The sequence below is a fragment of the Psammomys obesus genome, unplaced genomic scaffold (assembly GCF_907164565.1).
Source record: "Psammomys obesus unplaced genomic scaffold, mPsaObe1.curated_primary_1811, whole genome shotgun sequence".
NCBI classification, from domain to species: domain Eukaryota; kingdom Metazoa; phylum Chordata; class Mammalia; order Rodentia; family Muridae; genus Psammomys; species Psammomys obesus.
The window spans coordinates 1,024,859-1,038,728 of NW_026590405.1; the positions used below are offsets into that span (position 1 = coordinate 1,024,859).

Sequence of the window (13,870 nt, forward strand, 5' to 3'; positions counted from 1 at the left end):
TGTGTGTGTGTGTGTGTGTGTGTGTGTGTGTGTGTGTGTGTGTGTGTAATACAAGTGCACATGAGTGTAGATACTAGTGTCTGTGCAGATACCCATGAATGGTATACATTTTCCTACTCATCAGCCCATCTGTTTTTCATGCCCATATTGTTCTCTCCCCACACTGGACTTTCCTATCAGCCCCCACTCTTCCTCTGAGTGCCGGCCAGGACGTTTATCAGAACACAGGAGGGCCAGTGTGGTACTCCCTGTACAGCAATGGGCGAGGATGCTGGGGACTTTGCTGAATTAGGCAGCTCTGATTCTGAGGTACATGACTGAGGTGCCCCAGGAGTTCCCAGAGTTCCCCGATACCTGCCCACTGGGAGCTTATTTCCAAATCTGACACCTCTGGTTACACACACACACACACACTGGTGGAGCTGGAGTCACAGTCAACATTGAAGACTACATTTGCTCACAGGGGTGCCCCCTGCATCCTGCTGGGGTACTTTTACTAAGCAGGAAGCCCCAGCTCTAACAGAATGAAAATTGGCTAGTACCTTGGGTCCTGGGATGCCCACATCTCCCTATGCGGAAAAAGAACAGGATTACAATAAATTCAGACATGTGTATCAATCAGAGAAAAGAAAACCAATGGTCCTATTTCTGCTGATTTTAGGGGTTTCTGGGCCTGTTCCCACCCCAACCCCCATCCTGTCTGTTAGGGATAGAACCGCTGGGAAGCTCAGCAGGGAGGGGAGCCATGAGAGCCCAAGGCCAAAGCATCTCTCCAGGAATGTCTCTCAGAACCTATCAAGTGGAGAGCCCTTTGGGCTTAGCCAAAAACAGACAAGCTCTGGGTATGTAGTTCATTTTAAACAGTGGTTCCTAATCTGTGGCTGTGACCCCTTTGGGGGTCAAATTGACCTTTTCATAGGGGTTGCCTAAGACCATCAGAAAACAGATATTTACATCATGATTCATACACTTATGAGGTAGCAACAAAAATAACTTTATGGTTGATGGTCATGACAACATGAGGAACCGTAACAAAGGGTTGCAGCATCTGGAAGTTTGAGAACCACTGATTTAAAAGGACCTTCTCGGGGTGGGGGTGGGTCTTGCTCATCCCATTTCCAGGAAGTGCCTCCCTCCCTCATCAGTGAGAAGACCACATGGTTAGCAGAGGCTGAACTTGCCTCTGAAGACTTCTATCAATCTAACTAAAGCAAGACCTCAAGTATCGAACCCTTTCAAATCAAATGAAGCACTAATGCCTAAGCTGCTAGTCCTTTTGTAGCAAATATGGAGACCCCGACTTCCAAAGCTGAGGCCGCAGACCGTGTCCATGGCCTCACCCGATAGCAAGCACCCTCCTCAGACCCCCAAGCACACAGTGTCCGCCACCCTCTGGCTACAGGTGTGTGCCAAGTGACATCCACTTAAAGGAGCTGACTTACAACACTGCCTTTCTGGCCGGCCACTCCTGGTGGGCCCTCTTTGCCTGGAGGACCTGGAGGTCCCTGAGGGACAGAAGAACAAAGATGGGCTAGACAGGATCTACGGTGAGCAGGCAAGAGCTGGCACCCAAACTTCCTAAGAGCCAGGATAGAAACTATTCCCCCACAAGGAGCATGCACAGCTCAGAAGGCACCATCACAGAATGGAGATCATTTGTGTGGGCTCGTTCTTCTGAGCTGCTGGTTATGCCGGAGAGCCTGAGGTGGCAGGCTCATGTATCCATCCAGAGTCAGATAGTGGGTCAGCACCCCCAGAATCACAGGGTAACCTACCCCCGCCACCTTCATCCTAAGAGAGACCAAAATGGGAACCACCTCCACCTTGAATGGAGAACGGATTATGGGAGCCCTGAGGTTGATCCGGCAAGAAACCTCACAGGATGCCCCACCCCCGCCCCACCTCCCAGTCAAGAGGGTGCTCTAGGTCAGGGGAGGCAGCAGAACTTACCGGGGGACCAGGAAATCCCGGGGGCCCTTCCTTTCCTGGTACACCAGGAAGGCCTGCAGGTCCTGGAGCGTAGGAGCTGTTGACCCCAAAGCGCCCTGGCTCACCAGGCAGTCCTGGGACACCAGGGGGTCCTGGGGGGCCAGGAAAGCCTCGTGGGCCCTGGGCATGAGAGATACAGTCCATCATAGAATACATGGCCCTGCTGGGCGATGGTCACATCCCCAGCTAGTCTTGTCCTGCCCCCAAGGGGTTCGCCCTCACGCCTTGGGTACCATGCTTTACATGTGCCGTGGGGACAGCGGGGTGCAGCCACTTACTCTGAGGCTCTCCAGGTCTCCACTGAAGCCTGATCCCTCCATGTCGATGAAGGTCTGAGGAGAGGCAAGAGAAGCCATCGCAGGACATTGACTCGCTGTCCTGACTACCAGGCAGCGCCAGCCAGCTAGCTGCCCCCTAACCATCCCACAGATGCCTAAGATGGGAGGTGGGACGAGATGTTTTGCCCTACAGCCTGGCCACCATCCCAAGCATTCTTTTGGACAAACACTATCAGGAGCTAGTTCCTGGGGTTAAGTAACGGGACGTGGCGTAGAGGAGGCCAAGGGTGGAACTTACCAGCTTGTCCTGTCTGAAGGAGGGTCCTGGTGGCCCTGGAGGTCCTGGAGGTCCTCGAGGCCCCATACCAGGATCTCCCTGGGACATAAGACAGATCTGTCACACTGAGGACACGTGGAACCCACTTTTAGTCAGGAACTGAGACAGGAAACAGGCCATACCCTGGTCTGTATACACTTACCTTCTCACCCTTGGGACCCACGTCACCTGGGGTCCCTGGAAAGCCTTGAGGTCCAGTGTCACCCTGGAAGACACAGGTAGGGGCTAGGTAGAGAGAAGCATCTCTCTCCCTTCACAGAATGAATCTTGAGCCCCAAAGGCCCCTCATTCCAGAGCAGGGAGCAGATAGGAGGCAAGCCCTTTAGGGGTTCAGGGAGGCTCAATAAACCAGGAGGAGCCATGTCAACAAAAAGACCCCAAAGAAAAGGCCAGAGTTTAAGAGGGACACCACTGGCTTTAGAGAATAGTGACTGAGTCACACAGTGTCTGGGCGATGGCATGGATCCTCTTCCACTATGGGAACCACAGAGATCCTTGGCAGAGTAGTTGGTAAGTCCACGGTGTGTGTATGTGTTTGAGAGAGAGAGAGAGAAATGCACATGCGTACATGCAAACTCAATGGACACGCTGGGCTCGGGGAAAGCTCCAGTTAGAAAGACTGAGCTTGGGCTGCATGCACTCAGCATGGCTCTCTGTCACGTACAAAGAGCTCCCTGTCGCCCTGACAACATAAGGGACCCCAACTCCTCAGCACTGCAGCCCCTCTCTTGCATGCTGACTTCCCTGCTCTTGGGTGTGCATCCTCCCCTCTGAGGGGCTGCAAACAACGCTTCATGGTTTTGGTAGTCACACGAGCACCGAAATGCACGGGCTTAACTCCCGTTAGCCACCTCAGGCCAGATATAAAACACAACCCAAGTGAAGCAGCTGCCTTCCCACAGCGGCATCTCCGGGAAACCATGGGCCCCGTGTTGGATGCAGGTGGCCTGTGCAGCCTGTGTAAAACACGGGACAGTGTCTGGTGCGGAGAGAAAGCAAACTTACCGGTCTCCCGTCTTCACCGGGGTCACCCTGTAACGTGTAAGAGAAGCCACTATTAATGATAGCTGCAGCCCTGCGGCAGCTACACAAGACTGGACACAGAGACACACCAGCGGTCAAAGCCCTTTTGGTGCGGAGCTGAGAACCAGGAGAGCCATGTGCTGCTGACAGTGTGATGGGCATTTAAAGTTCAGACTTACCATGCTTGGGAGACCGAAAAAGCGAAGAATGCCTAATATGCAAGCCCCTTGCAGCTCACTTCCCTTTTTTCCCTAGACATTGGCATACACCCTCTCTCTGAGACAGGGTTCCTCTGCGTAGCCTTAGCTATCCTGGAACTCGCTCTGTAGACCAGGCTGGCCTGAAACTCACTGAGATCTGGCTGTCTCTGCCCCAAGTGCTGGGATTAAAGGCGTGGGCATGGGCCACCTGACTGAAGACTATTTTAAATTGATCTTGTAAAATGGGCCCTTCTAGTAAGACAATAGGTCCTAAGACTAACTGTTGTTTCTGCCTTTGTAATCAAGCTTGCTTACTCTTCTCAGCGACTAGGGCAGCTGCAAGTCATGTATGGTAAAGTCAGGCCCTGCCTACATGCACAGAGAATACATGTCATCTCATGAGTTTTGACATCATAAGTCTTGGACTACATGATGGCTCTTCGTTGCAAGTCCTGGTGTCATGAGTATCCGGCAGCAGTATTTAACAAAGCTTCTTCTTATTAACATTTATCCATGGTCGTGGTGAATCTCTGTGCAACCCCAGACCCATAACAGACAGTACTTCTGCACCAGAGCTTAGGTCCAGGGCCACCTGGCCTCCATGCTCCAACCACCTTCTAGCTCCTGTGCACGTCAGAAGGGCCAGTGGGAGTCCTAGGATACAAGGATGTTGCTGCTCCGACCCCAAACAACATTCCCAGTAGTCCCGGTCAGAGACCTCGGCTCAGCCCAGATCACAAGGAGAGAGCAGTACTCACCGGTTGGCCATCCCTTCCTGGCGCGCCATCCTTCCCTGGTGGGCCCTGAGGTCCCGGGGGTCCTTGTGCTCCCGGGACAGGTTGTACACTGGGGCTCTGTACCACCGGGCCTGCAGGACCCTGGGGCCCAGCTGGGCCAGGCGGGCCCCGAGCACCTGGCTCTCCCTTTTGTCCTTTCAGACCTCCCTGGGGACAAAGAGGGTACAGGCTGCTGCAACCTGCCTACAAATTCCCCTCACACTGCTGCCACATCCTCTGGGCACTGAATCTCAGAGAGGACTCCAGGGGGGTATGGAGGGAGGGCTCGAGGTAGGGGGATGGGCAGGGTAGGTATGCAGAGGCTTGGTACGCTTCGCTTTGCAAAGGGCAGTAGGCCGGGCGGGAGGTGGGGAGGGGGTGGGCCTGAGGGCTTTGGTAAAGTGAGAGGCGTGGAAGGCATGCCCGGGATGCCCTGGGTCAAGGTCATGGGGAGGTGGCCTCACCTTTAACAAGCCACCTCCATGGTTCTGGACACTCTCATCTCCTGCACCACTTGAGTCTGTGCCAGGAAGGGTCTCAGCTGGGAAGAGAGAGAAGTGGCACTGGCAGGCTTTCAGCAGCCCCAGGCTCTCAGGTTCACTGCCTGAGCTTTATTTTTCCACCCATCAAGGGCGAGGGGAACAAGGCTATGGGAACAGCTACTTGTCTTTCCGCCTACCAAAAGCCCCGAGGACAGGGGCCACGGGAATGGTGAAGGTGAATGACACAAAAAGGCACGCTCACGCGCGCACACACCCACACACCCACACACACACACACACAGAGGCAAACTCCACCCACGCCATTTCCTCTTCTGCAGAACTGTCTGCACATCTGTGGCACTTGTCATGATCTCTGCCCTGAACACTGTGGCGTTTCCCAAGTGCTGGGTTGTCCTTCACAGCTCGGCCACATGCAAGGAGCCCAACTCTGATGGAGGAGTGGTAACCCAACAAACGGCCCACGTTCAGTTCTCCCGTGGCTTCTTCTCTGGGAACAGTAACCACGAGGACACCACCCCAGAACCTCCTGTCGTGTTGGCCTCGCATCTTTCACACGTGCTCAACCCACAAGTGCTGCCGGAGCCAAAGGTCAGCCCACTGCCTAGGGTTGGACTGCCTCTGAGCCAAGAATGGATTTTTATGGATGTGTACAAAACAAACAAAAAAAAAAAAAAAAAAAAAAAAAAAAAAAAAAAAAAAAACACTCAAAGACTTCAAAGGTCAGAAACAGCAGATGCCAGAGACCTTGGTGACCCCGAGCTTGAAGTAGAAGTCTGCCAACTCTACCATTTGCCTTCCCCCGCCTTGGGTATCAGCTATGGTTCGGGAGCTTATTTTCACGAGAACCACATGACAGGTGCTTCCTGAGGTACCATCCTTTTGTGATTAATAAGACGCTTATGGGTGACTCCTGGTGGTGGCTCCTCACAACTTCTCACCAGCAGCAGACAGGATAGAATGTACCATGTCTACGTAGACATCTCCTGGAGACCAGTTCTTGAAGTCAAGAAGACTCTACTTCTTGAACACTATTTCGAGGGATCTAGTGCCCCTTGGCTGGTGCACAGAGGCCCTGTCTTGGGTAAGAATGGACGCTCACACAGCTATTCCTGGCTGAACTCAATACAGTACCTGGCAGGCTTGAGGATCACACTTAAGATTGGCACAGAAAGCATGCTCAGGCCCCTTCCTCATTCTTAGGGTCCTGCGGTGCCACTCCTAGCCCATGAGGCCGAGATCGTTCTGGGGGGAAGGGGGTGTTGCTGATGGTCTTGGGCTCATCTGCTTAGTGAGGAATAAGGCAGATAGGTCCCAGCTCAGGATAACCCCACAGACCGCATCCGTCACAGCCAAACTGCTCCAACTGCAGGAGCCGATCTCCACGTCTGACCACAAGAGGGCAGCATGGGCTCTCGCTGCGGCAGCAAGGCTTTCCTAGAAACCTGACTGTACTGCCTGGGGCAGTATTTAAAACTACGCAAACATTGCTAGGAGAACTCAAACAAGACCTAAACAAAAGGCAACGATGGGTCTTGAGAATCTTTACCAGGACGTCAAGACTGCCAAACTCATCCGCACCAGAACTCCAACAGGCTTTTTCCTTCTCTCTGTGGATGTGTGACCGGCAACAGCCACAGTCCGCAATTCAGGTGACCGCTGAAAACCCCACTGGGGTTGGAAGGCAAAGGGCAGACAGCCTGTCTGAGCTACCCAGTAAAGGCGAGGTCAGGAGAGACAGAGAGATCCATGCCTCAGAGAGAAAGGCAAAGATTCCCAGGCATGGTACAGATGGATAGGCGTGGAAACCCACAGTGCAGAATAGAGTCCAGAAATAGACTCTGTAGAAGGCTCACTTTCCACATCTCAGCTCGGCAGGGAGAAAGGGTCTTTTAACCATGACAGAACAAGGGGTGGGGGGAGGGCAGACAGGTTGGTTTTTTTTGGTTTGGTTTTTTAAGAATTAAAATAGGTCTTTGGAGCACCTTGAGCAGAGTCTTAGATGACACCAGGAGTAAGATCTTTGAACTTCAGCAAAAATTAGTTAAGGTCTGCTCTTCTAAAGATGCTAATTAAGAAAATGAAGGTGGACATTGTGGCTCACACCTGTAATCCTAGCACTTGAGAGGCTGAGACGGGAGGGTTGCATGTTCAAGACCAGCTTAACACACACATATACACACACACAATCACACATATATATACACACATACTCACACACATGAATGCATGGAGCTATCTCTATGTATATAAATAGAGATAGATCTCTCATTATATATCTATATCTATAGATATCTATATATCTATAGCTACCTAGATATAGATAGATAGATAGATAGATAGATAGATAGATAGATAAATAGATAGATAGATAAATGGATACAGCTATCTATATATTTATATAGATATATCCATATCTCCAGAGGGTAGGTTAGGAGGGGAAAGTGAGAGAGAGAATATGAAGACAATGACTGTGACTAAATCCAGAACACCTAAAGAACTCTTCAAAACTCAACAATAAGAACTCATGCAGATCACTGAAGTTTGGCGTAAGATCTAGAGATACACTGAGACATAAGCCCACGGAAAGACGCTCGTTATCATGGTAACGTGAATGAGAGCATGAGGCAGGCCACCTCACAACAGTGACACAGTGATGCCTAAAGACTGCCCTCCTGAGGTGAGGTACAGAGACTCTCACATGCTGGGGTGGGTGGTAAACAGATAAACTACCTGCACAATGGCCCGGTGGGCAGACAGAAGCCCCGAGATAGCTTTCTCTAAAGCCACCTCTAACTGAACACAGCGCATATGCCCATCGCTAGACACGGGCAAATGCATGTGGTCTGTCCGCACGGTGGGTGATAGGGGACCATCGTATAACTGACTGGCTATCATGTGGATGCTCTTTATAAAAGGGACACAGTGCCAAGTAAACTAAGATGATACTTACTGTGTATTTCCCCCACACACATGTGCAGCTCTGGGAAAGGGCCGGCTGCCTGTGGTGACAGAAGCCACAGCAGGGGAGGTGGGGGTGGGCTGCCCAGGGGAGCCGGGCAGAGTAACGGTCAAGTTTTCTCGTCTTCCCTGAGAAAGATGGGCGCTGAGGCAGAGCTCACCTCAAGGCCCGTGGGGCCACACATCGCAGGTGGGATGCAAGTCCCCACTCCTGAGTGGATACTCTCCAGCCTTGTATGACTTAACAAAGGTAGGCAGCCATGGCTGGTGACCAGCGGAAATCTACACCCTGTGTCTCACAACTGTGAGTACTTGAGTCCTGCAGGCTTCAGTCCTCAGAGCCTATGGAAACCACTGTACTTCAATCCCATAGAGTGGTGATGTGGAAGGAGGGATTTATTCTGTTATGGTGCCACATTTGTACCCCAGTAACAGAGGATATCCCAAGACACACAGTTCACTTTTGACATGACACAGGCATTCCCGGACCTGTCTCCCACAGATCAGGAGCCCTGTGCATATCTTCCAGACAGTGGCCTCCATGGGAGACTTGACCAAACCTAAATGCTGATCCATGGCACAGCCTGGGGTAAGGGTGCATTTTCCCCTACACCATACCTCCCTTGAACCAATTCACACTCTTCTAGCAAACTTGATGGCCCTGGACCAGGAGATGGCATCTCTGGAAAGCTTCCTACACATGACAGACAAAGGCAATACAGAGAGAAAGCCTGATGGGAGGATGAAAGACATGTCACAGCTGCCTGGTTCAGAATTCTCCTGGGGCCCAGCCAGGAGCCTGCCTGAACAGGAAGAATGCCTTCTTCTGAGATGGTGGAAGATGGGGACAGTTCTGGCTGTGAAAAAGCCCTCATCCAACACACGCACACAGAGTACATCTAGAAAAGTTTTACCTCCTATAGAATTGACCATGGTTTCTTCCTCCGTTTCTTCTGTTCTGTAATCTTCTGTGGTGCTGCCTCCAGCCAAGGGCGGGGAAGTGACAGGGGGTGGCTGGGGAAGCCTTGGTGGCAGAGGTGTATGCTGCAAGAGGAGAGTAGAAAACCTGGCTCTGTTTCCAGCCGTGCAGCTATCCCGTGCACGTAGGAGCCGGCAATACTGCCTGGCTTTGGGGCTTATGGTTTATGAAATGCTTTACATGCTTTTGAGGAAGATAAGAAAAAAAAAAATCACTCTAGTTGGCATGAATTTCTGCAGAGCCATTTGCTCAACGTCTCCATCAGCCTGGGGGTTGGTGTCATATACCTGGATAGTCCTTAATTCTGGCAAGTGGGACCCACATCGGCATGGCCTGTATTCCTGATGACTTTCTATTAGTAGCTGTGTAGCCCAGGCCCTGGGGAGAACGTTGGCTGAGGTGATGCTGTGAGGCCTGAACAAGGGCCCAGATACTCTTGATGCCACTGTCACAGCACAGACATCACAGACTAGGGTGGACATGGCTTTAACGCCTCCAAAGGGAAGCTTCCACGTGGACCTTCAGATTGGCCAGGCCCTTCAGGGAAGCCCTCACAGTTGCCTGGGTAAGGTCTCTAAGTAGGGCCACAGGTTCCTACTTAGAGAGGGCGGGTCACGAGGAAAGATGAGGTATGAGCACTCAAGCTAGTTATTAGCAATCTCTGGTCTACACACAAGGTGTGGCACTCACAGGCGTATCTGCACTTCCAACATCTGCCATGCCCAGGGTACCCTGTGTAGAGGCAGCAGTTTGCAAATCCAACCCACATTGTGAGGAGGAGGGCTTGTGGCCATCAAGCAACACAGAGGCTATTGGACCATGGGTGGAACATCATTAGGCCACCAACTCACTGGACTGTGTCCAGGAACTCTGTTGGGCAGCAGAATGCAGTGCCAGATGGCCATGGGCCCTGTCCCTAAGACCTGCCCACCCTTACCCCAGTGCACAGATCAAGGAGTCCTCAACACCATTTCTAGGAATGGTGGCAGTGGTCCTTGAGCCTCTTAGCATCTTACAATCTTCTCGGCCCTGATCCCCAAGGTCCACCTTAAAGACAGACTCTGCATTCTAGATGCTGGGGTTACAGAGGCGCCTGGGGGGTTCACTCAAACATTCTTTTCATATCTGGAGTCCCTCTGGGTTCTCGGGACCCCAGACTAGAAAAAGCACACAATATGGCTGTCCAGAAACTTCCTTACAATGTTACTCATCTTGTCCTCGTGTTAGACACAAACCAGTTAGGGTCACGTATCAGCCAACAGCATCAATAAAATGCTGGGTCACCTCTGAGGAGAAAACTCTCTTTAGAGAAGAGCTTCTTGCTCAGGGCAAGAGGCAGTAGAGCCAGAGGGGAGAACAAGACTAACCTCAGACTAGTCCCTGCTAGGCATGTACCTGCATGACAGAGGGATGTCCTACACACCTGTAACAGATAATACGTGCTCCTCCCCTGCCTGAACCAGGGGATGGCCTCACCTCCTCCCTGTGTGTCTTGCTGCTTTCTTCAAAGCCGCTTCCAAAATCTCCAGATGCCTGCAGGGTGTAAGAGAAGTGAGGAAGAAATCAGGACCACCAGAGACCCAATGATAGGACATCAATTGGACAGCAAGCAAGACACCTGCTGGGTCAAAAACAGTCAGACTCGATGCTCAGGCCAGCCAGAAGGTTGTAGGTCAGGCCTGAATACTCCTGTCACGTGACATGGCTGTTCTTTCTTGGGATGCCATCCTTAGGGGACAGGCAAGGCAGTGGGCAGGTAACCTAAGAAACCCCAGTCCAGACTGGCACTGGAGAAGTATACACAGAGGGCAGCTGCTTCACAATCCTGTCCCTGCCTATCACCTGCCTGGACTGGCTGCCTTCACGCTCTCTCTTCCCTGCAGCTTCCAGGAGCCCCGGGGAGGCCAGGGGCCAGCCATTCGTCCCACTAGGGAATGGAACTTAATATAAACCCAAAGGTGAAACCCCACCTGGGCCCACAGAACCCATAGTGAGAGCTCAGCGTCAAGGCGGCCCGGGTGGGATGGGTATGCAGAGAGCCAGCATGGGCAGCCTGTGTGCCTGCTCATTGGGCGGCACGCTCAGGAGTGAACATTACCCATCCAGCATCAGCCGTGCGCTAGAGCTAGTTAGTACTTGGTACTAGAAAGAAGCCAGTTACGTTTCTGATTTCCCTCCTGGAAAAAGTAACAGGTTTCCCGGGTAAGATAGAAAAGCACAAGTGTAAGGCAGACATACAACACAGCCGGGGTCTACTCAAGAGGAACTAGTGATGGGGGCGTTGTGATGTCCTTGGGGGGGGGGTGTCCCAATCCTGTCCTCAGGTAACAGGTAGATTGTTTCTTTGGATATCATGATATTGTCCACAAGCACACACAGACAACAGGGGCACACACAGACAACACGGTACGTACAGATCACACCACATACACCCCACATGGAAAAGAGACCCCACATGGCATACATAGCACATCAAGAGACACACACATCACACGAAAGGCAGATGTGACCTCCCTCCCTGTAAACGCACATCGTACAAAACCAAGAACACATTCACTTCCGGAAGTGGGACCCCCTCTATCACACTCTGTCACCGTGGGTTGGTCTCTGACATTTACATTTCCCCAGCTTTTCTGAAACGGCAATTTGAAGCAGGGGGAGGTGTCTGAAGACAGGTTCCTGGTGCCCCACTGGCATCTTTTGGCTTTTCCCAGCCTCCTCACACCACCACAGTCACTCACCCTGTCTTCGTCATCGTCATCTTCGTCCAAGCAGTGCACAGGGCTCACCCGGGGGGTGCTGCGTACCTTCAGCTCCGCGATCATCCCCTAGACGGAGGCAGAAGGTCACTGGTTTGAAAATGAAACGCAGCCCGCTCGGTGGATCGGGTGTTTGAACCCCCGGCTGTGAGCTGGTGGCACTGTTCGGGAAGGCTGTGGAATCTTTAGGGGTTGGAGACTCATGGAAGGGACTGAGTTACCAGGAGACTGCCCTGACATGTGACAGCCCCACCCTATTTTTTTTGTTCGATCTCTGCTTCCTGACTGAAGTGTGACCTGCCGCCTCACGCCTCATGTCACCAGGCTGTCCCTCACTGTCACACAGACAGTCTCAAACCGCCAGCCACAATAAGCACCTGCCTCCCTTTCTTAAGTGGTCTCTGGTCAGATATCCGGTCACAACAACAAGGAGGGAAGCTGAGACCCTGGAGCTCTGGTGGCGGGTGCTCAGGCAAGCCTCTGACTCATGCTGGCCCTGGGCCCGGCCTGCCAAGTTACCAGGGGAATCTCCCTTCTGTCGACAAGATCAAGAAGCGGGGCTCTCAACTGGCTTTCAAGTTGCGGCAGTTTCTGGGCCAAGCTGAGGGAGGCCGTGAGGATCAGAGGCAGCCGGCATCAAACGTGTCCCCGCACCTCATGATTTGTGTCTGGATCGCCGGCTCTCATGCAGGCTCCGAGGTGTCTGTCTGAGGGCACCCTGAAAGCTTCCCAACAGGATACGCTGGCATTCACCCACTGCTCCCGTGTTTGCATTTCTACCGTTCGCACGCTGCCCACACTAATTTCAGTTTACCAAGCGAAGACCTCGCTTCCTCAACTCCAAAGTGACTTTCTAACAAGAAAAGTCTACGGCCCCGGCCTGAGTGGAAGCTCAGCCTGATGGGAGATGCCTCCCTCTGGCTTCTGCCTGTGTGAATAATGATGTTAGCAGCACTAAGGGTAGGATCTGAGTGTCCTAACAAAGCTTGACATGGAGATGCTTGAAATCCGAATTGCACGCCGATTTTCACATATCATGAAATAACTTTTTGATTATTCCAGCCATTTGAAAACTGTAACCATCACTCTGGCTTGGGAGCCCAGCAGGGGCAGGCGATGGCTGGCCCCTGCTGTGCTCACACAGGGAATGTCCCAAATTCAGATGCTTTCGTCAGCTGACCCTCAATCACACTTCCCTGTGTCCCTTAAGGGACATATGATTACTAACAATCCATGTCTATACCCAGCTGGGTCCTGACCTGAGGCCTCCTCATCCCTTCTCATCTCAATGCTCAGTTCAGTCTGGCTTCTCTGGGAAATACTCCTTAACACCTCCCATGGGGTCAAAGCTACTCTGGGCTAGGCCTACCCCAGACACCATGTTCTACAACTCCTCCGAGTGTTGAAGACAGCAAAGTCTGTGTGTGTGTATACATGTATGCATAAGTGTGTCACACACACACACACGTATAGACACACACAGCTTGGCTTGATTAGTGTAGCTGAATGAGGGGCTAGATGACTATGGACCCAGGTGAGGGAGAGGGGAGGTATGCACCCCACGAACACCCCAACTTGGTCAGTTCCAGCCAGGGCAAGGCCTTCACTGGCCACGAGCAAGCATCGCCACAAGAGGTCATTTCAAAGCAGCCAGGTACACACTTGGGAGTCACACCCGCAGCCACCTAGCAGGCCCACCACCAAGGTGGTTTGGCTTCAAATCGGTTATCTCCGGTATAGTATTTTATCAAGCCACGTCCCTGCCACCCAACTCTGGTATATTCCAGAAGACCCACGGCATTGCCAGTGGACAAGATGCTAGTCTGTGCCCCCACCAGCTGGGCTATATGGAGGTGCCCGTTATTCACAGCTCTCTCCCTGGAACCCCACACTGACCCACACCTGGCTCCATTTCTCTGAGCTGCCAGGCCAGCTCTCCAGAGGATCTCAAGCACAGCCCTGGGGCTGGCATTGGATGGGACGCAGCAATGGTGACATCTAGTGACACATCAGGGAAACATACTTGACAGACTTGACAACAATATGTCCAGCATCACTGGTGTCTACT

At 52.3% G+C, this 13,870-nt stretch overlaps 1 protein-coding gene across 3 annotated transcripts in view; it reads right to left on the bottom strand.

The window, feature by feature from the left end:
- Col18a1 (collagen type XVIII alpha 1 chain) overlaps positions 1 to 13,870 on the bottom strand; it is a 100,612-nt gene that overhangs the window by 20,949 nt on the left and 65,793 nt on the right. For all 3 annotated transcript variants that reach the window (XM_055607188.1, XM_055607186.1, XM_055607185.1), the window contains 12 exons: positions 11,785 to 11,871; positions 10,520 to 10,576; positions 8,979 to 9,108; positions 5,068 to 5,144; positions 4,586 to 4,771; positions 3,610 to 3,636; positions 2,747 to 2,809; positions 2,566 to 2,643; positions 2,268 to 2,321; positions 1,951 to 2,109; positions 1,443 to 1,505; positions 543 to 569 (listed from right to left, as the gene is read on the bottom strand). In XM_055607188.1, coding sequence (XP_055463163.1) covers positions 543 to 569; positions 1,443 to 1,505; positions 1,951 to 2,109; positions 2,268 to 2,321; positions 2,566 to 2,643; positions 2,747 to 2,809; positions 3,610 to 3,636; positions 4,586 to 4,771; positions 5,068 to 5,144; positions 8,979 to 9,108; positions 10,520 to 10,576; positions 11,785 to 11,871 — 1,008 coding nt within the window. The remainder of the gene's footprint in view (positions 1 to 542; positions 570 to 1,442; positions 1,506 to 1,950; positions 2,110 to 2,267; positions 2,322 to 2,565; positions 2,644 to 2,746; positions 2,810 to 3,609; positions 3,637 to 4,585; positions 4,772 to 5,067; positions 5,145 to 8,978; positions 9,109 to 10,519; positions 10,577 to 11,784; positions 11,872 to 13,870) is intronic.